Source organism: Sceloporus undulatus, chromosome 3 (assembly GCF_019175285.1).
Source record: "Sceloporus undulatus isolate JIND9_A2432 ecotype Alabama chromosome 3, SceUnd_v1.1, whole genome shotgun sequence".
Taxonomy (NCBI): domain Eukaryota; kingdom Metazoa; phylum Chordata; class Lepidosauria; order Squamata; family Phrynosomatidae; genus Sceloporus; species Sceloporus undulatus.
In genome coordinates, this window is record NC_056524.1 from 140,272,490 (window position 1) to 140,297,804 (window position 25,315).

General features: G+C 40.0%; 1 protein-coding gene across 7 annotated transcripts in view; it reads left to right on the forward strand.

The window, feature by feature from the left end:
• The first annotated feature begins 593 nt into the window (after positions 1–593).
• Positions 594–25,315, forward strand: part of AKAP11 (A-kinase anchoring protein 11) — a 47,276-nt gene continuing 22,554 nt past the window's right edge. For 3 of the 7 annotated variants that reach the window (XM_042457604.1, XM_042457609.1, XM_042457610.1), the window contains exons 1-6: positions 4,335–4,481; positions 18,672–18,758; positions 20,612–20,722; positions 21,615–21,659; positions 23,104–23,238; positions 24,247–24,508. In XM_042457604.1, the coding sequence (XP_042313538.1) occupies positions 18,711–18,758; positions 20,612–20,722; positions 21,615–21,659; positions 23,104–23,238; positions 24,247–24,508 (601 nt within the window). In that variant the 5' untranslated portion in view covers positions 4,335–4,481; positions 18,672–18,710. Of the gene's footprint in view, positions 845–1,688; positions 1,711–2,147; positions 2,421–4,334; positions 4,482–10,891; positions 11,042–18,671; positions 18,759–20,611; positions 20,723–21,614; positions 21,660–23,103; positions 23,239–24,246; positions 24,509–25,315 lie in introns of those variants that run through there. The other 4 variants (XM_042457607.1, XM_042457606.1, XM_042457608.1 and 1 more) reach the window with 4 other exon arrangements.

Consider the following 25,315-nt stretch of genomic DNA (forward strand, 5'->3'; position numbering starts at 1 on the left):
TTGGAGCACTTCTCTTTTGTACCTCTAGTCCTTTATTTAATGAGGAAATCTACGGTACTTTGGTGCCAATCTAATGGGCAATGCCAGAAAATAGACACTGCTGTTCAGCTGCAATCCCCAAACTGGGAGATATGATCCTCTTTATAAAACTCTGACATTCTGCTGATTTAACATAGAATTTTACTAACTGATTGCAGACATAGCTTGGTTTAGAAGGATGATAAATGTTCCTGAGCATTACTTGTTTAAGAGAAAATTTGGTAGCAGAGGTAGAAATAATATGGAAAGTGATAGTGGTCAGTTGATGCAGCCCCCCAAAAGAACAGTTCAACATACTTCAGCTAACATCTTGTTCAAATACACACATGTGAAATTAAACAACCAGGTCCAATAGCCCTTGCATAAGTAAACAAAAATATGTTGAACTTTCTAGAGACAACTTGCAAGATTCTTTCTAAATGCATGCAGGATCGTCACTCCCCACCCTCTTTCACCTAGCTGTATTTCTCTTATGGTTTCAATTTGGTATTCTAAATGCATAGATCTATACTTTTTTAAATGCTGGGGGGGGAGCAGTTGGTGAGGCAAATTTATTTGCTTTCTCCTTTTTCCTCTGTTTTGCTGTTCACGCATGTTCAGAAATGGATTCTGGAGGAAGCCGCTGTTTACTTTGCCAGTTATAGGCAAGGACAGAGTAGGATCAGCTGGTGAGGAATGCCATTCTTTCCCAGCTCAAACTTTAATGTGTTGTTTACTGCAAGCATGCTACTACAGCCTGATGCCAAACTGCTATGTTTCTCAATTTCCAGCTGAACAAAGGACCAGGAGGAAACGGCAGGACCGGGTGGGTACTTAAAAAGCTTGTAAACAAGATCTTCTTTGTCAGAAGTTATTGTTAACTAAGATATATATGTATAGCCATGCTGAATAAATGAAATGCATGCGAATACAGACTGACTATCCCTTTCCCAGACTTCTGAAATACTCCAAAATCCAACATTGTCCACATGAGTGGCTGAGATAATGACACTCTTACTTTCTGATGGTTCACTGTACACAAACTTTGTTTCATGCACAGAATTATTAAAAATAATTTGTATACAATTATATTTGGACTATACGTATAGCTTGTCTACAAAACATAAATGAATTTCTTGTCTAGACTTGAGTCCCATCTCTAAGATATCTCATTATGTATTTGCAAATGTTCCAAAATCCGAAAGAATCTGGAATCCAAAACACTTTAGGTCCCCAGCAGTTTGGATAAGAGAAACTCAACCTGTATAGTACACTGCTGAACTAAGTTTGAAATATGTCTGAACTGTCCTGTGGAAGAGATACTTTAAATGTAATGCAATATATTGGAAATACTGAATTGCTGCCAAATACTCCAGTATATGTAAATACATGCATAACAATTCCTCAGCTGACTAAATATGAGTTATAATGACTCTGGTCCAAAACACACTGCAGAAATAACTCAGCTTGAGACCGCTTTAACTGCCCTTGCTCATTGCTAGGGAATCCTGTGAACTGTAGTTTATTATGGCACCAGAGCTCTCTGACAGAGAAGGCTAAATGTCTCACTTAAGTAAAGTTCCCAGAATTCCTTAAGATTCACCCAGGGCATTTAAAGCGGTCTTAAACTGGATGATTTCTGCAATGTGTTTTGGACCTCAGCATTGTGTAAGTTGACCACTTCTTACCAAGGTTAGTTACTACAAGCACTGTTTAAATCTGCAATGCACTCCTTATAAGAAATAATATGCTTACACTAAAAAAAGGTCTATACAAACAGTGCACCCAGACTATCTCATGTCTGTGAAGGATTATTATTATTATTATTATTATTATTATTATTATTATTATTATTCAAGGACATTTATAGTGATATAACTATCCTGTTATTTAAATTTCCTGAAATTCTTAAACTTAAGACATTCTTAAGTGGAATGCTGTTACAGCTCTGCCTACTAGATAGTATCTATATCTATCTATATATAGATATAGATATCAATATAATATTTATAATGCTGTAGCAAAAGCAGTCAAAGGATATAAGGCAAAGTCTATCTAAATCAGGTCAATAAGACTTCAGGAAAAATCCACCAATATAACCTTAATCCAAGTCTATCCTCCAACTACAGAGTCAGAAGAAGAAGAAATTGAAAGATTCTATGCTGCAGGCCAGGAGGAAATTGATCACACAGCAAAAAAGGACTTATTATTAATCATAGGCAATTGGAATTCAAAAATAGGAAACAGAACAGAATGAAAGATTGCAAGAATATTTGGAGTGGGACCAAGATATGAAGCAGCAGACCCATTGACTGAATTTTGCAAGACCAGCAGTTTGTTCATTGCAAACACAATCTTCAAGCAACCCAAGAAGGGACTGTATATATGGAGATCATGCGAAGGTCAGTATAGAAATCAAATAGACTACAAGACTGGAAGCAGAACATGGAGAAGTTCTATCCTCTCTGTAAAAACAAGACCAGGAGCAGATTGTGGCAAAGACTACGAACTACTAATAGCAAAAGTAGAACACGATACCAACCATTATGTCAAAATATAAACCTGATGCAATATAATTTAAAGATAATGTGGAAAAATAATTTGCAATATCAAGCCCAATATTGACCATGAGCCAGAAGAACTCAGGCCTGAAGCCAGGGACTTTGTCAGGGAGGAATGCGAAAAGACAAACAACTATAGTTCTCAGAATTTCATAGCATTGAGCCACGGCAGTTAAAGTGGTGTCAAACTGAATTATTTTTGCAGCATGGATGCACTTGAAAAAGGCTTTCTTATTCAGATAAAGTCTTTTAATGGGGAGTGTTTCTTCTTGTTATACTTTACAAATGTTTTCAAATGTTATTCCCTGCATGATAACTTATTTGTTTTGTGCATGGTCTAACATATTGGAATTTGATCTTATCGTTTTAAATTATGTTGTAATCTGCCTTGGATCTGGAATTAATACAGTACTTAAACAGCCAGTGAGGTCCAAAACACACTACTGAAATAATCCAGTTTGAGACCGCTGCCCTGGCTGAATGCTAGGGAATTTGGAGGCGTAGTTTTGGGAGACGTTTTGCCTTCTCTTTCAGAGAGACCTCTGGCGCCACAATAAACTACAATTCCCAGGATTCACTAGCACTGAGCCAGGGCAGTTATTGCGGTCTCAACCTGGATTTATTCTGCAGTGTGTTTTTGGACCTGTGTTTCTCAGATTGTTCCATGAGCGGGGAGACAAACTGAAAACTGGGAGGAAGGTGGTGGTAATGGAGAAATAAATTAACTGGACTCTTGAACTGAAAGCACTTAGGTTGCACAGCTCTCCCTTATTTGCATAGCATTTAATTGAGAAATACAGCCCATATAGAGATTCTATAATATTGCAGAATACTATATATATGGGCTGATTCTCAATTTAATATATGTATAGTATTCTTATAATAATGGATTATTTATATAAATTTATATGTTTAGAGGTGCCAACATGGCGTAGTGGCTGAGCGTGGACGTGACCCGTGGAGACCTGGGTTTCGAATCCTGGCTCAGCCAAAGAAACCCACTGGGCGACCTGGGCAAGTCACACTCTCTCAGCCTCAGAGGCAAGCAAAGGCAAATCTCCTCCTCAGAAGAAACCTTGCCAAGAAAACCATGCCATAGGTTCACACACATGTCATGTGCGTCATACTGGCCTTTGGCTGGAGCAAATATATACTGTATTATTATTATTGCTCCAGCCAAAGGCCAAGTATGACACACGGTGACATGTGTGTAAACCTATGGCAGGGGTTTCTTGGCAAGGTTTTCTTGTTCTTGAGGAGATTTGCCTTTGCTTGCCTTGAGGCTGAGAAGTGTGACTTGCCCAAGGTCGCCTATTATCCATAATAATTATTATATTATAATTATTGTTATTTCCAACAGTGGCCACTATTAACGCCAGGAGTGTTTATACTGTGTGGAAACAGAGGCCCAAAACACACTGCAGAAATAATCCAGTTTGAGGCCAGTTTAACTTCCCTGGCTCAAGACTAGGGAAGAATGGGAATTGTAGTTCATTGTGGCACCAGAGCGCTCTCTCACAGAGAAGGCTAAATGCCTCACAAAACTACATTTCCCAGAATTCCCTAGCAGTTAGCCAGGGCAGTTAGAGTGGTCTCTCAAAGTGGATTGTTCCTGCAGCGTGTTTTTTAGGCACAATAACAATATACAGTATTTCTTTGAGGGCGGTTGGTGGGCGGGGCTTCTCAATGGGCGGGGCTTTTAAACGACCGGGCAGAGGACAGAGCTTCATGGGGCGCTACTGCGCATGCGGGGAACGTCAGCAGCCGAGAGGGCGTTTGTGTGTGTATGTGTGTGGAGATCCCGTGCGGATGAGGAAAGTCTCGCGAGAGGAGGAAGGCCAGTGAAGGAGATGGGGCGAAAGCGATGCTCTGCAGGCAGCGGTGGAGGAAGCGGCAGTTGAGGCAAGTGGCCGTTGCGAGCGAGGTGTGAGGGAGGGGAGGCCAGGGACCTGTAATCCTTTAGGCCAGTGGTCCCCAAACTGTGCCCTTTAAGATACTCTGGACTTCAACTCCCAGAATCCCAGAGTATTGGCCAACATTGCTGAGGCTTCTGGGAACTGAAGTCCAAAATTTCTCAAAGGGCACAGATTGGAGACCACTGCCTTAGACGGAGGAAGGGGCGAGACCCCTCAGCTTGTCCCTCGTAGGCCACCATCCCTCTTCCTGCTCTTCCTCTTCCTCCTCCTCTTGACCACCTGCGTCTCTTTGCTAAGGGCATCTCTGGCCCCGCCCCCTCCAGCTGTGCTCTCTCCCCATCATGGCAGCAGATGGGAGTCCCTTAGGAAGGAGGGCCAAGCCTTTGGAAGGACGCCTTGTTGTTGTGGTTGTCGGCTGCCTCTTCTCTTGGAGGCTTCCTCAAGACCCTCTGGGTCCTCACTCTCTGCTCAGCCCCATCACAAAGCCATAGAAGAGTGGGGAGAGACAGACCCCGAGAGGGCCATCCAGTCCAGCCCCATTTTGCCATACAGGACCCAGAGGATGCTCAGCAATGGCTCCTATTCATCCTGGAGAGAAGTGACCAGTGGGGTCCCACAGGGCTCTGTCCTGGGCCCAGTGCTATTCAACATGCTTCCCTCCACCTTTCCCAGCACCATTGCCTTCTCTAATGAGGCATGCCTTCTCATGATGTGATCAAAGGGATGCTATAGGGATGCTTTGATTTGGATTTCCTGCATGGCAGGGGGTTGGACTGGATGGCCCTAGTGGTCTCTTCCAACTCTACGATTCTATGATTCAAAGTACAACAGCTTCATAGGTTTTTGTGGATTTTTCAGACTATGGGGCTGTCTTCTAGAATAGTTTTCCCCCTGACATTTCCCCAGCATCTGTGGCTGGCATCTCCAGAGAATGCTGGCATGGAAGAGAATGGGGTGTATATACTGTTGGTTGAGGGGAATCATTAATTAAATAGACACCCTGAGGCCTTGCCATTCAACAACAGACCAGCACACAGATTAACATGTAAATCACTTCCTCTCAACCAACAGTATATATACATCCCACTCTCTTCCATGTCAGCATCCCCTGAAGTTGACAGCCACAGCTGCTGGCGAAGCATCAGGAATAAACATTTCCAGAACACAGCCTTATAGCCTGAAAAAACCACAAAAAACTATGGATGCCGGCCGTGAAAGCCTTCAACTTCACATACAAAAGCCTCAGTTTTGTAGTCTTGACTTCCAGGAAGATTTCAGGCTTGATCTGCTGTAGGACCCATTTGTCTGTCTTTTTTTGGCTGTCCATTGTATCCTCAGGACTCTTCCCTAGCACTACATCTCAAGTTAATTATTTCTCTTCCTATCTTCTTTCTTAACTGTCCACATCCATCCATCCATCCATCTCTCACATCCATACATGGCAATAGGGAATACAATGGCTTGTATGATTCTAACTTTTGTGCTCAGTTGTATATCTTTGCATTTTAGGATTCTGCCTAGTTCTTTCACGGCTGCCCTTCCCATCCGTAATTTTCTTGTGATTTCAACATTTTTGAAGAGGACAACACATAATTCAGGTTACATTGTGGCACCTGACCTCTCTGATGGAGAAGGCTAAATGCCTCACAAAACCACAGTTCCCAGTCTGAAGAGCGCAACACATAATTCAATTTATATTCATGTAAAATACCCTAATGAGTCATAGTAATTATATTTAATATTTTAAAAAAACATACATTTGTTGTTAAATGCTTTCGAGTTGATCTCAACCCATGGCGACCCATTGGATGCGACACCTCCAAGACCCTCTGTCCTCCACTGCTCTCCTTAATTCCTCCAAACCCATACCTGTGACCTCCTTAATAGAGTCCATCCATCTGGCGTGTTGTCTTCCTCTCTTTCTACTTCCCTCCACCTTTCCTAGCATTATTGTTTTTGAGTCGTGCCTTCTCATTCTGTGTCCAAAGTACGACAGCCTGATCTGATTTCTGGCATTATCTGCTCAAGGATTGGCTGTCCATGGTATCCTCAGCACACTTCTCCAGCACCACATCTCAAATGAATTGGGTTTTTTTCTTCTTACCCATTTTCTTCACTGTCCAGCATTCACATTCACTTTAGGATCTTGCCTAGTTCTTTCATGGCTACCTTCCCCTTTCCTAATCTTCTTGTTTCTTGACTGAAGTCTCCATTCTGATCAGCGATTGATCCAAGGCATGGGAACTCTTTGACTATTTCTATTTGATCATTAGCTAGGATGAATGGATAATGAGGAAATGGGAATATGTGAAGTCGAAGGCTTTCACGGCTGGCATCCATAGTTTTTGTGAGTTTTTTGGGCTGTGAGGCCATGTTCTAGAACATAGCCCGAAAACCCCACAAAAACTAAAGAAATGGAAATAGTTAAAGATTTTCCATACCTTGGATCAAACATTTATTAGCATGGAGACCAGTCAAATAAGAAGGTTAGGAATGGAAAAGGCAGCCACGAAAGAACTAGAAAAGATCCTGAAGAGAAAAGCTGTAGCTAAATTCATTGTGAAGAATTTGGTTGGGGTGGGCAAAGTATAGCCCTAGTGCTACATATGCCCCCCAAGATGGTTCTTGTACCCTTTGACATTTCCAGATTTCCCGACTGCTATTTTTCTGGCCTCCGAAAGGTAAATTGCCTCTACCAAAAGCCTCCAAGGAAGGACAAGTCGCTTTTCAAATGGTCCTTTTACACACTGTCTAACATTTAAAATTACTAGAAATGGATTTTTAGTAACTTCCATTTTTGTATGTGGCATTTTTGGCAGTCTGTGCATCCCGCAGAAGTCTCAAGGGTAACAAATTGGCCCCTGGATCCACTGAAGTTGCCTATTCCTGAATTAGGTTATACAGTCAGCTGTCGGTATCCAGGAATTCGGAATCCATGAATTCCACTATCCACGGCTTGAAAAAAAACCCCACTCATCCACCCAATTGCAAAAAACAAACCTTGCTTTTGCCATTTTATATAAGGGAGACCATTTTTACTATTCCTTTTTATATAATGGAACTTGAGCATCCATGGGATTCTAGTATCCACAGGGGAGGAGGCAGTCTGGAACCAAACCCCAGTGGATATCAAAGGGCCTCCCTATTGCTGATACATTACTGGTATACATGCAAATAATTGGTTGCTATGTTGACTTCATGAAACTAATGTTTACTTAGGTTTCCCCCCGCTAATATTTTCTCATTGAAATTAGCTTCTGTGCTAGGCCACATAGAACAAAACATAAGCCTCTTAAAGCAACATATGAATGCCTTCCCCAAGCTGCTGTATGCCTGATGTTTTATTTACAACTCGGCATTGTTGGGTCAGAGATCATGTGAGTTGTAGCCTAAAACATTTTAAGGATACTTGGGCACGTACACAGTATCAGAATGGGATGTCTCAGGCTTTGCCAGGGAAAGCAGCTAGCTGAATAACATTTTTGGCTTTTTGCTAATGAGTGCTCAGGACAGTTGACCATACCAAAGTACAAATTAAAAACAGAATATAGGTTAAAACATAACCTAAAAGCAAATACATGAAAAACCAATATAACACCTAGGTAGTAAAAGTCCCTGTCCTGCCCTTCAGCATGCTAAAAAGCTTGCCTTCCTATCAGTGGAAGGACAAATCCTTAGGAGGAAATTCCAGTCATGCTTGCTTCACTTCAAGCTAACTCCTAAGTCAGATAGTGTCTTGTTTATCCTTACTGCTCTATGTTGCTGTTACAGTACAGTGGGTATACTATCAGGCTAGAGGTACTCAACAGAAGAGGCTTATTTGCTTTGGGTCAATTAATTTGAGAAGCAATCCAGATGAGCTCCACTTCAATTTGTAAAGTCTGTGTTTTTTCTGTCTTTCTTCTTGCCATAAAAATCTGTTCAGGGGAAGGAACAGAATATTGCTTTTTGATTGGTAGTATGGAAAATTGTCTATCTGGAAGCGCCCCGTGACAGGGATGCACAAGGTTCAAATCACCACTCAGCTATGAACCTCAGTCTTGGGCCAGTCATGGTGTCACAGCCTCATCTTCCTCACAGATTTGTTGTGGGATTAATATGAGATTAAGAATTACATTTGTCACCTAAACTCTGTATGAGGAAAGTGAGATGCAAACATAAGTACAGATAAATAAACTAAAGCATTTGATGTGCATAACTAAATAAATGTATTTGTTAACCGAATGAGGGTGTATTGTAGATGAGTCCATTAGGGGTCAGTTATTGTTTTTAAGGCAAGTTTTGTCTTCATATTTATCAGATCTTTCTCGATTATAGGAAACTCATTCAGCTCAGTCCCTTTCTCTCTCTTAATCTTTAGCAAGTATGCAGTAAACACATTTCTCTCTCTCCTTATCTTCATAAATTATGATGCTACAACCATTTATTTAGCCTTTCTCTGAATTAGGTATAAAATTACAAAGGCATCCAGAATACAGCAAGGTTCGATGGATTCCTGAACAATGTGCTTTCCATTTTCCTTCATGCCTTGTTGGTGTTTTCCAAACAAGCTTGTCAGGGTATAGGCAGTGATGGATAATAGCAAAATGGGCGGACATGGTGTTGAAAGCAGTGCAGGTTTAGCCTCTTGGTATTAATAAGCTCAGTACTATAAAGAGAGTAACTGAAAAGCCAGGTACAGCTGTCATAACCATAATCTCCCTTATTACTTTTGTCTGTAGAGTCTGCCCCAGTGTGTATGTTGAGGCAGGTCCCAGAAGCATTGTGGAAGGAAAGATAATGGTGGATTTAGCAACTGGTACACCTTGTTGCTGTTAAAAAGGTTTTTTTAACAGGGAGCTGATAGCCACTTTAGTGGGTCCCAGTGCTTTCCCCATCATTCTGGGGATTGAATGGACTTCAGTCATAGAAGAATAGCAATTGGGCATACCAGTTGCATTGTCTTTAGTACTCTCCCCCCCCCCCAGAAAAAAACCCTACTAGTTTCTGCAATGTAGGACATCACAACAGTTAAAAAGCAGAGGGAGGGGGGAGATCAGTTTCGAACCATCCAAGAAAGCTGACATCTATTGAGTTTAACTGGGTTGGCAAAGGTCAGTCAGGCATGTTAGCTCTTTCAATCTGATGTTAGCTCTTTCAATCTGATGTGTGTCTTATGCTTTTAAAATGGATGTCTTTATTGCTAGACCACATGGCTAGATGTAAAGAGAGGCAGACTTCTCTATCTTTAGTAGACATTTAGAAGACAAGAGTCTCAACCACTGACCAGTATGGTTGGCAATCCTCACATCATGCTACACATGTATTTATGTAATTCTTCAGCAAAGTGTTAAATTCTGTTTGTTCATGCATCTGAGACTGAGATGCAGGTTTTTGGGTAATTTAATAATTTCAGTTCATTAATTTAGTTGTGCTACACATACATGTGTTGATACAGCCCATAAACTATACAGTTTATTAATCTTGTCCTACTCCAGTTGCTAACTCCAGTTCCACTCCCAGTATTGTTACTGTCTATTGTACTTTAATTAAGGCAGTTATATTGCCAGTTATTTACTATTTCCTTTGTATGCACAGGGTGATTCAAAAAGAATGGTGCAAAAGTAAAGCTGTTCCTTTTCGGTTTTGTTCCATTCTTTCCCCCCCTCTAATTAAATTATTTATTGAGTTTTTACAGTAAAACACATAAAGTCTGTAGAACAATGACAAAAACAGCAAAAACAATAACTACTAACTATAAGGGCCAAGGATATGTATCTGATGGATAGTTATTCTGCAGCAGAATAAAAAAATTAGTTCCTAGCAAGAGTCGGAGAGTCTGGCTTGTCAAGGTGTAGAGTGTCCATCCAAAGGCCTATCTGTGAAGCAGGAGGGATTTTACTTTTATCTCGCCTTTCTCCCAAAGTGGGACCCAAGACAGCTAACAACATATATAAAACACATTAAAACAACAATTAAAATCGTACCATTGAAATTGTAAAAAATATACAAAATTACAAATATAAAATTTAAAACACAGAAAGTTAAAAATAGTAATCTAAAACTAACCCTGTCACCCTCCTCCCCCCCAATAAAACAAAGCCTGCCAGACCTTAAAAGGCCTGTTTAAATAAAAATGTTTTTGCCTGCGGGTAAAAGGCCAGCAGTAAGGAGGCCAGACTAGTCTCCCATGGAAGGGAGTTCCAGAGGGTGGGAGCAGCCACTGGGAATGCTCTCTCTCATGTCCTCACCAGGAGAACCGAGGATGGTAGTGGGATCAAGAGAAAGCCTTCTCCTGAGGATCTTCGGACTCTAGGTGGTTCATATGGAGAGTACATGCAGTTCTAAAATCGTGGTTTTCAATTCTCCTTGCGAAAATGAGTGCACATATTGGCCTTTTCCATATGTGTGTTCCAGGAGAAGTTTGTCGATAACTGTCGCCGTCCCTTCAGTATGAGATGCGGAGCTCAAACAAAGGTTTTCAAAAGAAAGGAAAACATATGTGGAGATTCTCCTGCTGAGGCTAGGTGTGATGCAAAGGAAGCAGTCAGGTGTACTTGAAGCCAGGTAATGTTAATTTGTTGTAGGGAAGTTTTGATGGTGGTGGTGGTGGTGGTTTTTGGTAATCCACCAGGAAAAAAAGGTCTAAAGTGCTGTAGAGTTCACATCTTCACAATAACCTTAGTGGGAATTAATCATCTAAGTAAGAAAGAGGATGCCAAAAAAAAAAAAAAAAGAAGAAGGTTTAATTGGAGAGTGGTCTGGAGCTAGTATGTTTCCATTTATGCCAAATGAGTAGGGAGTTAGATAAAAATGGATTAGATAGCCTACCAATTTTCTGGTTTGAAGTTTTGGTACAGAGGCAAGTAAATTCAGTGGGCTTCATATTATAAACTTCTAGATATACCCATCTGGTAGCACTGTTGTCCTTAGTTAATTGAATAGTTTGGCTTAGTTGGAAATATAGGGCAATATCTGGAGACTGCCAGACCACTATTCTTGGAAGTGATGTGTCTGGTGGATTTGGGAAATCTAGGTCTCTTTATTGAAAATAAATTGATCCATTAATTTTTGCCATTTCTTGAATCTAGATAGGGGAGGAGTCAATGGGTTTGTTTGAAACAGGAAAAAGTCGAGGGATCATGAACACCTTGACTAATGCAATCCTGCCAAGCATGGAAAGATTTAAAGCCTTCCCTTCTTTAGATTTATGTAGCATCCATGTGTCTACTGGGTTATAATTTCAGGGTATGAGCTGCTGGATGACTTTCGTGATTATTATTCCCAAATAGGAAAAACCTGAGGGATGAAGTTGCAAGTTCATTTGGTCCTGCCAGGATGTTTGCTATTGGTATGAAGTGTTCAGAGCCATTAATGTAGATTTGTTAAAGTTAATTTTTAGACCTGAATAACTACCAAAGGACTCAATTGGCCTTTTGAGAGGCAGAAATGATAATTTTGGGCATGATAAAAAAATCAACACATCATCAGCATAAAGCGCAAACTTATGGCATTGGTTGTTGATGCAAAGGCCGGTGATATTAGCATTATGCCAAATCATGTTAGCCAAGGGCTCTATTGTCAGTGCAAATAGTTGAGGTGACAATGAGCATCTTTGTCTGGTGCTCCTGGAAAGTGCAAAAAGTATTGAGTTGATGCCGCTGACCAATACCGTCACCTCTGATTTTTCATAGAAGTGTTCCTATGAAGCGATCTCCAAAATCCATTCCTTGAAGGACCCCAAAAAGAAATGGCCATCCCAACCTGTCAAAGGCTTTCAAAGCATCAAGCGAAAGTAAGGCTAGAGGAGTCTTTGACTGGTTGGAATGGCAGACAATATTGAGTACTCTGCGGACTGGGTCTGCTAGGTGTCTGCCCGGCATGAAGCCTCCTGGCTAGCATAAGTGTATTCTAAAATAGACTCATTTATTCTAGAGGCCATAATAGAGGTAAATATTTTTGTATCTTGATTAAGGATGCAACAGGACAAAAAGATTTAGTTTCTGGGCATTTCTCTTTGGTTTTTGGGATTGGAATTATTTGGGTTATATGGCAATTTGTCAGTACAGGAGCATTATTAAGAATGGAGTTAAAAAGGGCAATAAGATGTGGTGAAATTTGGTCAAATAATAATTTGCAAAATTCACCCGAAAAGCCACCTGGGCCTGAACTCTTATTCTGTTTCAGTTCAGCTATTATTGTCTTTCTGAGTTTATCTGGATGAATAGGTTTGTTTAATTGTTTTATGAGAATCTTTGAGCTTCTTCAGATTTAGAGATTGTAGAAATTGGTCCGTGTCCAAATTTTGTGGCAGTTCGGAGGTATATTAGCTTACTTGCTAATTAGCTTACTTGCTGTTCACCGCTATGATCTTTGGAATAGCGGTATATAAATAAAACAAATTATTATTATTATTATTAATTATATAGTTTAGAATAAAAGTTTTGAAATTCTTTCATAATTTGTACCATTCTTTTTGAAGCACCCTGCATTTTCCTGTTATTGGCCAGCAGCAATAGTTTGGCAGAGGAACATAACTTTATGGCATGCAATGATGCCACTCTGTTACTCATATTCACTCAGGAAGTAAACGCAAATAGCTAGACTAATTTTGTCTCGCTTGGAAATGTGAGATAGGATGAGGACTTAAGAGAGTAAAGTTGTATTTTTAAAGTATTAGGAAAATAAAATAACCTGGATTATCTTCTTTCCCCACAAGGACATAAAGCAAGAAGGGATTGGCACTGGTCAAATATTTGACTGGGTGGTCAAAATGTTTGTTTTTATTTTGTTGTGGCCAGGTATTGCCTAATATTCCATGAAGCCAAGATTGTCACTATGTAGGTCTCTGCTTCCTCCCCCCCCCCCCAAAAAAAAACTTCCTTTCATGGTGTCATTTTTTAGCAAAGGGGGGGGGGCCTCTGGAAGCTGTTAGGTCCCCAGCTATGTACTTGTCAGGGGGCCAAATGGAGAAGCACAGTTGCCGTTCTGTAACTGCAGGTACGTCTAAACAGGAACAGGGCAGTCACCAGTGGCAAAAGTCATTGCTTAGGACAGCTCATGACTGATTTTACTTGTTGCATGAACCTTGGAGTACACCATCCATTTGCTGTGCTTGTCTTCCCTCGTAAAGGTCTTGTGAGGGATTAGTCTTCGGTCTAGAAATTTTTTAACTTGGACAATGTAATCCAGTATATTTCTAACCAGGTGAGTGTATTTAGCATCATAAAGATTAAAAATCAGTGTAATTGTTTTTACCATAACTATATGCACAAGAATTGTCTTTCGCTGATTGTTGAGAAGGATGGTGAAATGTTTTAAATGTAATAAACTAACTAATAACATTATTTTGTAATTATAAAATCTATTGCTGATTGAGGTATCCTTATCATTAACTTTTTAACGAAGCTTCTGTTTTCAGAACAGCTGAAGTTTGACAGTACTGGGATATTGAAGTAGCCAGCCCTTTAAAAAAAAAACCGAAGTGGAAATTTAAAATACACTGTTAATCATGGAATGTACCAAAGTATGTGATCAGCATGGTATAGTGGTTTGAGCGTGTGATAAAGTCCATGTATTGTTAGTCGGTATGATAAAGTCCAGCAGTATTGCCTCCAACTGTATCCCTGCTTGTCAGGGCTGTGTAGATGGCGGGCTCATCACTGACAAGGGTTGGCACCAAAGGGGCAACTCCAAAGGGAGCCGCCACTTTGGGCAAAGCCAGGGCAAGGGCCAAGTACTCCACCCGAGCATGTAGAAGACACAAATTGTTCTACCCCTAACTGAATTTGGCACAGAGGACAAAAACCTGGAGACTTAGGTGTGCAGAAGGCAATATGCTCTTTTTATTAATTGTATTAATTTTTTAATCTATCAGTTTCTGTGGATTGGGGGGGGATATGACACTTATAACCCAGCTGAGAGTGAGAGTGCCAGTTGAAAGACTAGGAATTGGTGGCAGGCAGCCCAGAACCATCTAGCTGGCTACACCTAGTGGTGAGTAGGGGTCTGACAGAGTAGCCAGCTAGCTAGTCCCATTGAGTGGATATCGTTTCTGCTGACAAATAGAATTGTTTTAAAGGTTGTTTTAGAGTGTTTTTCTGGCTTTAAAAATGGAAGTTGGGATGGCGATAGAAGTTGTACAGGGCATAGGGAGGTATAGTGATGGCAGGGCCATATGCTCTTATGGAGGAAGGGGAGAGAGATGCTTAATATCTATCTCACCTTCCAATCATCCTGCCAGTGCAGGGAACTTGGAGAGTGAGCCAGGCTACTCACAAAACCTCACCAGGTCGGTTAAAAATAAAGCATCTATGACCTCCTCAAGGAGGGCGGGGACTGACCTGGAATGCTTTACAGAGACCTGGCCAGCTGACAGTGGTCCAATATGGGCACAGGCTCACTCAGCTAGATACTGTGTTAGTGAGCAGGTGAGGGAAAGTGGGCAGGGTGGGAGGAGTAGCTGTGGTCTACAAAGACCACCTGAACCTACCAGAGTAGATAGCTGAGCCATATTGAGTGTGTATACCTGCGCCTGAAAACCAGGGATAGATGGGATTCTGTTAGTATACCATCCACCTTGCTGCCTATCGGAAGCGCTGGCTGAGCTCACTGAACTCGTCTTGGAGCTGTTGTTGGGAGTCCCCTAGACTTTTGCTTCTCAGAGACTTCAGCATACTGTTTGAGGCCAGCTTGTCAGGTGCAGCTTCGGAAATCATGGTATCCATGATGAACATGGACATATCCCAGTTGGTTTTAGGACCTACACATTTGGCAGGTCAGACCCGTGATTTTCAGTTCGGAATATACAGCTTTGTGGGTGGAGGTGACTAATACCTCCAAGTTGTCATGACAGATAATTTTCTGGTCAGGGCTAGCATGACAACTACAACTTGCCTCTGCATGACCTATTAAAATGGTCTGGCCTGGAAGGCTAATTGATTCCTTAAGATTCCAGAAGGCCTTGGAAGGTTACATTACTGGCATCACCAATGATCCTGTTGAAGATCTGTCTGATAAATGGAATCAAAATGTAACCAGGGCTATTGACATGGTCATCCCCAAACATCCTCTCTGATCCATTTGCGAACAAGCTCCTTGGTATACAGAGAGTCTCAGAGAACTGAAACGGAAAGGACAGATGGCTGAAAACTCGACTTCTATGCGACAAGATACAGTACCATATAGAGAACATGCCTATTTTTTTGCATGTGTTGTGTCTATGAATTCATGTCCAGCTGAGCTGTACAGGGTGGTGAGAGGTCTACCTCAGTCACCCTCACTTCTGAACCTGACCTTAGAACCTTCAGTAGCTTGCTGTGACACTTTTAATAACCATTTTGCAGATAAAATCTTTTGCATAAGAGCCAACTTAAATGCCATCACTGGAGTGGAAGTCAATTAAGAGGTGTTCAGTAACTTGGTGAGTAGGATTATACTGGATCCATTTCAATTGGTGAGTAGTGTTGAGGTGGACATGCAGCTGGGGCAAGTAAGGAAGACAACTTGCTTTCTTGATCCCTGTTCCTCTTGATGCATCCAGGGAGGAGATGCAATTAGGCTTCAAACACAAAATATCATTAATGCATCTCTCAGGAAGGAGAACTTCTGTTTAGACCACTACAGCAAAAGCACTCCCTGGATCCTCTGGATCTTAATAATTACAGACCAATATTAAATATTCCTTTTTTAGACAAGGTGATTGAGAAATCACTTGTCTTCCAATTCCAGATGTCTTGGATGACACACACTTCCTTGACTCCTTTCAAACTGGCTTCAGAGTGGGATACAGAGCTGAGACTGGTATGGTTGTCTTAATGGATGATCTTTGCCTGAACATTGATTGGCAGGGGGAGTGTATCCCTGTTACAGCTCTTGGACCTCTCAGCAGCATTCAATTCCATTGACCATGATATCCTTCTGGAATGCCTCAGAAGGTTGTGAATTGGAGGCACTGTGTTGCAGTGGTTCTGGTTCTACCTCTCAGGCAGGTTCTAGATGGTAGTACTTGCGATAGCTGCTCCTCAAAAAAGGAGTTGTTATACGGTATACTACAAGGTGCCATTCTATCCCCAATACTATTCAACATCTACAGAAAGCTGCTGGGAGAGATCATCCAGAGTCATGGGGGTGGGATGGCCAGACTGATTATGGGTACATCCAGGAGTGATCACATTACACCAATCTTAAAAGCGTTTTTCAGATAAAGTACAAAATGTTGGTTATTACCTTTAAAGCCCTACATGGTTTGGGTCCAGGTTACTTACAGGATCACCTTTGGCATTACAACCCACCCTGTACACTCAGGTCCTCTGAGAAAAGTTTCTTCCAGACAGCCAGGACTAGACTGGCAATGGTTTCCCAGAGGTCCGTAGACAACAGTTTCATGGTGGGCTTTGTAGTTGATCTGGGAGTGGATTTCCAGATTTGGTGAAGTCAATTTTAAAAGAAGAAAAGGGGGACTTTTGATGTTGCCAGTAGTGAAAATGTACCCTAGGCTCAATTTTGACATTGTCCGATCTACTTTGGAAATTTCTTCAGTGACAGGTCAAGCAAAGATTATTCATCCAAATTATTATTATTATTATTATTATTATTATTATTATTTTGCCATTACTTTTTATTATTTTACACAAATAAAACAACATAAATCATACATTTGTGATTCATATATCCGCATTATATAGCATTGATTACTTCCTTATTTTTCTCAAGCTTTTATACATACATTAATTTATTGTCAGCATCCTTTTTCCTTCCCATCCAAATAATTATTAATAAAATAATTATTAATAAAGGTGCCAGTGAATTAATATCCCAATTTCTATCGGTTAATGTTACTGACGATACCAAACAATCATTCCCAGTATACCTTGAAGCAATGAAGTGGGTTTCCTCCCCCAAAATCACTTTGTGCATGAGGGGGAATAGAATAATAGAATCATAGTCTTGTTGCTTGTGACAATTTGCAATCACATTTGTGGAGACTTGGGTCTTTTTCTTCACACAATTGACATTTCACTCTCTCCCAGTATATAGTCTATTCTACAGTCCAAACTAGTCACTAATCCCAGCTTCTGCCAACGTAGCAATTTGAAAGCATGCAAATGCAAACAGATAAATAGGTACCACTTTGGTGGGAAGGTGTGGGTGGAACATTAACTCCCTGGGACATGGTTCTGGCTCATGTGCAACTGATTCAGCCGCTCAACGGATAAACCACACCAGTCTTGTTTGGATGCTTCAAAGGTTACTTTCAACACAACTTTTAAAACTTATTTTCCATTAACTTCCTCACACCTCCAGTTGCTTCATTGTCGGCCATTCCGCTCTTCCCTCGGTCCTAGTTCTCACTGATCCCCGAGTTCCTCTTCCATGCAGGTTCCTCCCATATATTTTTCTAGCCATTCTGTCTCTGCCTTGTCCTCCAACTTCGGCCCCAGATGCTGTTTCCAATGGTCGGCTCAAGGGTCCCACCACTCCCCTTCTAATGTTTCCCTCAACTGCCTCCTCCAGGCTCCTCCTTCCAGATACCTGAAGTCTCCTTCTCTCTTAGGGTCTGGCAATGTTACCTCCAAGCGGGAGCCGACCCTCAACAAGCTGTGTCTTCCTTGCAGGGTCACCGGATAGCCTGCTCGGCCTGGGCTCCTAAGGATCTGGCCTCTCCCTTCTGCTTCCACTGCTGCACGCCCCAGTCTTCCGCATTCATTGCCCCTCTTCACGTTCACCTGTCCCTTTCCTTTTATATCCCGCCCTTGGGCAGGACTCCCTCCTCCTCTGGACTCCCCTGGGTCCTCTCGCCCCTCACTCCCCTGTTCCTCCCGATCAACCCTCTCTTCCTCCTCCCCTGCCTGGCTACAGAAGGTAACAGCGTTCAGTGCAGTCATGCTGGCCACATGACCACTGGAGTCTTCTTTGGACAACGCTGGCTCTTCACCTTAGTAATGGAGATGAGCATTGCCCCTTACAGTCGGTTACAACTGGACATTCATATCAAAAGAAAATCTTTACCTTTTTACCCATACACTCATGGGGAGGATCATAGTTTGTTTATCTGTCAATGTCTGGGAGCAATTCATATAATTGTGTTTTCTGTTATTTGGCTGACATTCTTGGAGGTTTTAGGGAAATGAATTTTTAAAATGTAATTAAGGGATTTAATAGAACATATAACTATAATCCTTTTGTTTTTCTTTAGAAAATGTTGAATTCTTCATTGGAGAAAAAAAATTAAATAATGGATCGTCCTAGCAGTCAGAAGAAGGCTGAACTACCAATGAAAAAGGTAAACATCTGCTCTTCAAAATGACTGTCTTGGTTATCTTGCTGTTTTGACTTACAACTGAATCAAATTTGTGCTAGTTTATAGTTGATATATAAGGATTTTTTCCTCTTCAAGTACAAGTATGTTAGATGATTTGTTTGGTGGACAACTGTACTAAGTTTGGTGGATCACAGATTCTCCAGGCCTGGCAGTTACTTAACTTGAAAGGTGGGCAGTTCTGCATTAGAAAATGGTGGTATGGTGTACAATGTGATATTACAGTCATAATTATATAATTGAGTAATATGTAAAAGTGTAATATGTTACAGTTTATAAACTGCTTAGAGAGTGCTGCGTTCACTATTAAGGACTATAGATGTAAATGCTATTGCTAATATGTGTTGAATTTGGAATCTGTTGCCCATTGGTCGTTGAGATTGGATTTATTTTCCTAAATGATCTTCTAGCATTTTTGTCATTAAATTTACTGGGGTCATTTATAGTCTGACTTCAGGTATCATGTTGGATAAGACAGGCACTTCTGTTGCTTTTGCTAAACTGTAAAGTTCATTGGCTATCATGAGGTAAGTTTTATTTCATTTTTGGGAACTGGGGGATAAAATAAAATAATTCCTCGTGGAGCAGCAATTTCACCTCATAGATCATTTGACAGATTTTTCCTGGTTAGTAAAGTTATCATATCAGATACCTGTACTCATTTAAATCTCATCAAGGAGAAAAACTTCACTTAAATCTTCAAGGAGAAAATGTTATAGTTTTTCAAGCTGAAGATGAGTTTGAAGCAATGGTGAAAAAGCTGGAATTGTGTCTATCAAATTGTGTCTATTGCAACACCAGTCTTCTGATTAATTAATTGGTATTAACAAGTATGATTAGGCTATGGTTTGGTATTCGGGTATTGTTATTATTTTAAATTTGTATGGAATCATTCCAGTAAAAATATTTGTGTGTGTGTGCATTTAATTATGTCTCCCTTCTCTTCATACCTGAAGACCCTTGATGTGTGCAACTTTAAATATTTGAAGAACTTTAGGGTCTTAAATCTTGAGTTGAGTCTTGGGTGGTCTCCGGCAACAAAACGTTTAAAGGGGGTCTGTGGTGCAGAATAGGTTAAGAACCACTGTTCCAATATTTCCCAACATGTCATAGGGAAGTACCGTATATACTCGAGTATAAGTCAACCTCATATATAAGTCGAGATTAGGTTTGGGGTCAAAATAATGTACTCGGCCATGACCTGTGCATAAGTCAAGGGTAAAACTTAGAAGACAGATGGGCTGCAAAAGATGCTTGAGAGGTGCGTGCATGCCCTTTTCCCTCCTTTTCTCCTCAGCTGTCCCCCATGGAAGGAGGACAGCCAGGTTGAAGAGGAGGGTTGAGGGGCGAAATTCCACCCTTCTTTCTCCTCCTCAGTTCAGCTGTACCCTATTTACCTGTCAATGGGTCTACCCTGTGTTTTTGGGTCAAGTTTTGTGCACAAATTTCTTGACTTATAGTCGAGAACATACGGTATGTTAAATTGGAAATAGAAAAGCGATCTGTGTAAAACATCAGGAAAGGAGAGAGTATGCAAGAATGACATTCTTTCTCAGCCATTCAAATCATTATTTGCATGAGGTATTATTGAAACTGAGCCAGAGAAAGTGATAGATTGAAAAAAAAATGTGGACAGATGCACTTTTTAAAAATGGGGCAACACTTTAATTCAATTATAGCCTGAAAACTGACGAGTCTCCCATAAATGAATGTAAGTGCAATTGATCACCTGTCCATGAAAAAAGTTATAATGTGACATGACAGTCCATATAGTGTTTTTTTTTCTTATTATTTTATTTTTTTTTCCCCCCCCCCAGAGTTTCAGTGAATGTGCACTGCCTCCCATAAAGACATTGTTGCAAAGTCAGAAAGAATTATGCACAGTTTCAACAGAAGAACTGAAGGAGGAGCAAGACAATTTCAATGAGGTTTGATGTTGTGATTGCACTTCAGTTTTTATGTTCATTTGAAAAATGCTTTTCACTTACATTTGGGTTAGCAGGTACTAATTGTACTCTTTATATTGAAGTACATGATCAGTTGCTAGATAATTTTAAAAACTATTACTAGAAATAAAAGATTGCATTATTTATCTATCATTCTTAGTTACATGAACATTTCACATTTTTGGGGAGGAAATGAATTTTTAAAATTGTGTTTTTAATTATATGTTAAAACCACACATAGGTTGATACATACTTATTCAAATTGCTTTTAGTTGTGTTGTCGGTTAAATAGTTGCTTAGGATAAAAGTTAAAGTTCATAGCCAAGGCACAGCATCATCTCTTTGAATCTTTTTGCATTTTTCTTTCCCTCGCCATTATTTAAAGGGATGTAAAAATGTGCCTGCAGATTCTGAGAAGAAATCTGAAGTCCCTTCATAATCCTCCAGAATTTTGATTGTACCATAGCTGGCAATGACATGATCCTTGCATACTTTCACATAAAGATACAGTATTTGGTGGTATGCTCCTGTCCAGTGCCCTTTTCTAAGTAGAGAACAGAAACATCCTGCACTCTTAAAAGCTTAGTTGACATTTGTGTAAAGCTGGAGCATACCACCAAATATCTTTCTGTGAAAGTATGCAAGGGTCATGTCATAATGGCCCAGCAAGTCATATGCTGCACTTCGCCCACACCTGGTATAAAAGAATTAAGTAGTGATGATACCTTTCCATCTCTTAATATTTAGAAGTAGTTTATCTAGCAAACAGATAGAACAATCAAAATGTCAAAAAACATTACATATTATATATTTTAAGCTTTTAAATATTTTTATTTTGTATTGTATATTCATATAACATGTATTTCTATTATAGGTCACATTTCTGTGTTTTGCTGATCAAACAGCTGTTATTCCTAAGGTATGGTTCCTTCATAAGAGACCTTAGTGATCTTAATTTTTGAATGTGGTCTGCTTTTCTAATATGGAGTTCACAATTATTTTCTTTACTGGTAGAGTTGAAATAACACATTACAGGAAGGTAGCTGACAGTTGTGTGCATTTCCCTTGTATAGTCCTAGAAAAATCTTAGAAGCCCTGAAGCACAATGCAGGAGGCACACAGGAATTCCTCTTATATGTTCCAGACTTTTTAACATTACCGCAGTAATATAGAAAGATGATTTTGTGCAACAACTCTGCTTCAGTAACATCAGAATCAGTACCAGTTGAAATGGTGTAATCATTTGCTTATGTAAACATTAAAAAAAATAAAGTGATTTTGGGGGCTTAACATCTTCAGTGTAAACTCAGCTGTTAATCTCAAGTAGAACAGACCAGATCAGTGAAAACTTGGTAAGCCAGTGCTTCCATTAATTCAATGGGTCTGCTTTAGATGGGATTAAAATTGGATTTAGGTCTGTGTCTTTTGGTGTGACAGAAGCTTACCTTCCCTTGCTAAATATATCCAACAAAAATGCCTACTAAATGTGTTGTTCCCTCGCCTTTATTACATGCCCAGTGTTGTTAAATTACACTGCAAGTAGTGAGAAGAAAGAGTAGAATCTGCAACAGTTGAGTCATCTGGGGCTGGGAAAAGACAGCAAAATTAGTATAGGACTAGATAATTAAACTGACAGGGAAGGGAACGAGTCACAACAGAACCAACTGAAAAAGAGCATTGATTCCTGCATTATCAATTGGCATAGTAGAGGTGAAGGTTTTCCCTTGACAAGATTGTCTAGTTGTGTTGGACTGTAGAGGGTGGTGCTCATCTCTGTCACTAAGCTGAGAGAGCTAGTGTTGTCAAAGATGACTCCATGATCATGTGGCCAGCATGACTACATGGAATGCTGTTACCTTCCTACCGAAGTGGTACCTATTTATCTACTTGCACTTTTTACATGCTTTTGAACTGATAGGTTGGCAGAAATTGGGACTAGTGATGGGAGCTCACTCTGTCCTGAGGCACTTGGGTTTCAAACTGCCGACTTGCTGATGTTGTGATCCACAGAGTCAGTTTCTCAACCACTGATAGGCATGGGGGGGGTTAACCCATTAGTGAGTCCATTATTCCTCCAACCATCCCTGAATGATACCAACCTCTCATTTCCCGCTTTTAAGAAGCCTCTTGAGATACTTTTCTTTCAGGAGATGGTTGGAGATTGCCTTGTGTCTGCATTGTAGAGAAATGTAAGATATATGTTTTATTATAAATAAATAGCGTTCCTTATTGTATTGGGTCTGATAACATAAGACATTGTTGGAGAAAAAACAGGTTGGTAGAATGATCGTCTGAGGCTGATATAAAAGGAAAGTTTTCCTGAAATGAATTTGTTTTTCAACAGTATATTATATTTGTTTTAGGAATTGGTGGCCATATCAGTTGAGCTCCCAGATCTCTTAAGATCACTCCACATTTGCAGCTTACATGAAAATGAAGTTATCTTTCTAAAGAACATTCATAAACCATTGGAGACTAATGAAGTTCCTAAACAAAAGGTAAGAGGATTAGGCTATTTTGCAATTTATATTAGTGTATGATTGACAGCATATTTCCACTGGTTTTAATCCTGAATAGGGTCATCCAGGTTGCTTTAAATCTTCCAAAATAGTCACATGCCTCAGCTCCTCACAGATCCCACCACTGGCTACTAGTTAGTCAGGGCTCATTACAAACCTTTGCTCCTGGTATTTAAGGCCTTGTGCCTTGCAGCTTGGCTAGCATGGTACGTACCATCTAGAAACCTAAGAACTACAGGCAAAGGTTTATTGGCAGTTCCACCAATGCGTATGACACTGTCAAGGCTCAGAGCCTTTCAGGACCTGGCTCTACATTAGTGGAATAATCTTCCTTTGTATCTCTAGCTGGAGGAGGATCTTACACTTTTTTGTAAAGGGCTGAAGGTCTTCTTTAATTCACCATATGACATTGCTGACTGTGCCTAAGGCTGCCAAGATCAGTAGCAACTGGTGGGGTGGTGGGGATTTTACCTTTAGTAGATGATAGTGTTTGGTTTATTGTTTTGTTTTTGATTATGTATGTTTGGTTTTCTACTCTTTGGCGAAAAGGGTGCTATAAATAATGTTGTTGGTGTTGTTGTTATTTCATCCAGTTTGCCTTTCATAAAAAGTGTATTAATATGACACACATGTAAATATTGGAAGCTGGGGCCTGTATGTGTTTTGTATCATGCTGCAGACTATAAAAGGTATGATTTCAATCAGGTGCTGAATTATGTAAGTCCCATTGATTTGGACTAGCAGTTGGATTTAACCCACTGGGAGCTTTAGTCTAAAGTAAAGCTTTATAACAGAGTCCATAGTTTATCATGTAAAATTTCCTGTAGTATTTCTCTCACCTGTAAGCAGAAACTTCACTTTCTGCCCTTTGCTTATGCCATTGCAATTCAAGAAAGAAATTACTTTAATATGAAAATATTTGTAAATTCAATTGAATAAACCTTTCTCTCTCCCTCTCCCTTCTCTCTCTCTCTTTCTTTTTACAAGAAATACTCTTCACGGATAGTATGTGTGATGAGATTATCCCCTTCATTTCCAAGGCTCAGAGTTGATTCTGTATTTACTTTGCTGAACAAATATGCTGCTGGCATAAGATGTACTGTGGAAATGTACTCATTACAAAAGACGTCGAGCTTACCCCGAACAGAGGATGATGATACTAATCAGTCTGTGTCATCAATTGAGGATGATTTTGTGACTGCTCTGGAGCATTTAGATGAAGATGAAGCAACAAAGATGGCAAAATCTGGTTAGTGATGCTACAATGCCATGGCACCTTAAATACTTTGGGTTTTGCAATGTATGTTGGAAGGAGTGTTTATTACAAGCAATATCACCTTTCAGTAATAAAAGATTTGAATTTATTATTTATTTAATTGTTTTTTAATTTTTTTAAATTAACACTCTTTTCAAGAGTGATTGGCACTTTCCACTTTCTTGCAAAACACTATAGTTGCAGTCATCAGTGTTAATAATACCGGATAATGTAAAGTATAGGAAGTTATAATAATGGAATGTGTGGATTAACTGATCCTATATTTTTAACATGCTTGCACTATAACCTAAACATATTTTATATATTATGGATGATTTTTTACTCCCTCGGTAAGAATTCCAGTGTATTGTGAGGTATACATGTCCACAGAAGTATTGCTGTCAACAAAATTAAATGTGTTCCATCCAAACTCCCAGAGTAAAAAAAAACAAAACCCAAAAACACAAGGTGAAGTAAATCAGATCTAACTAAACAAAATAAAACATGCACTTTTTGTACTGTGGGATGTATCTCTACCCCAATAAATTCTAATGTCTTTTAAATATAAGGAATATCAGTTTCTCCTGAATAGAATCAACTTGTTGACAACTGGAGTGCCTCATTTCCACTTTGCTGCATTGAGGCTCACTCCAAAATGGCATGGGATATTTCCCCCCAACATATTATATTGGCTGGGACAAAAATAGCACTCCAGTGGCAACAACCACTGAGTTTTTAACCCTTTGTTTTTAGAGGAAAAAACCCTGTATCACATGTGGCTGAAATGTGAGAACATTGTTT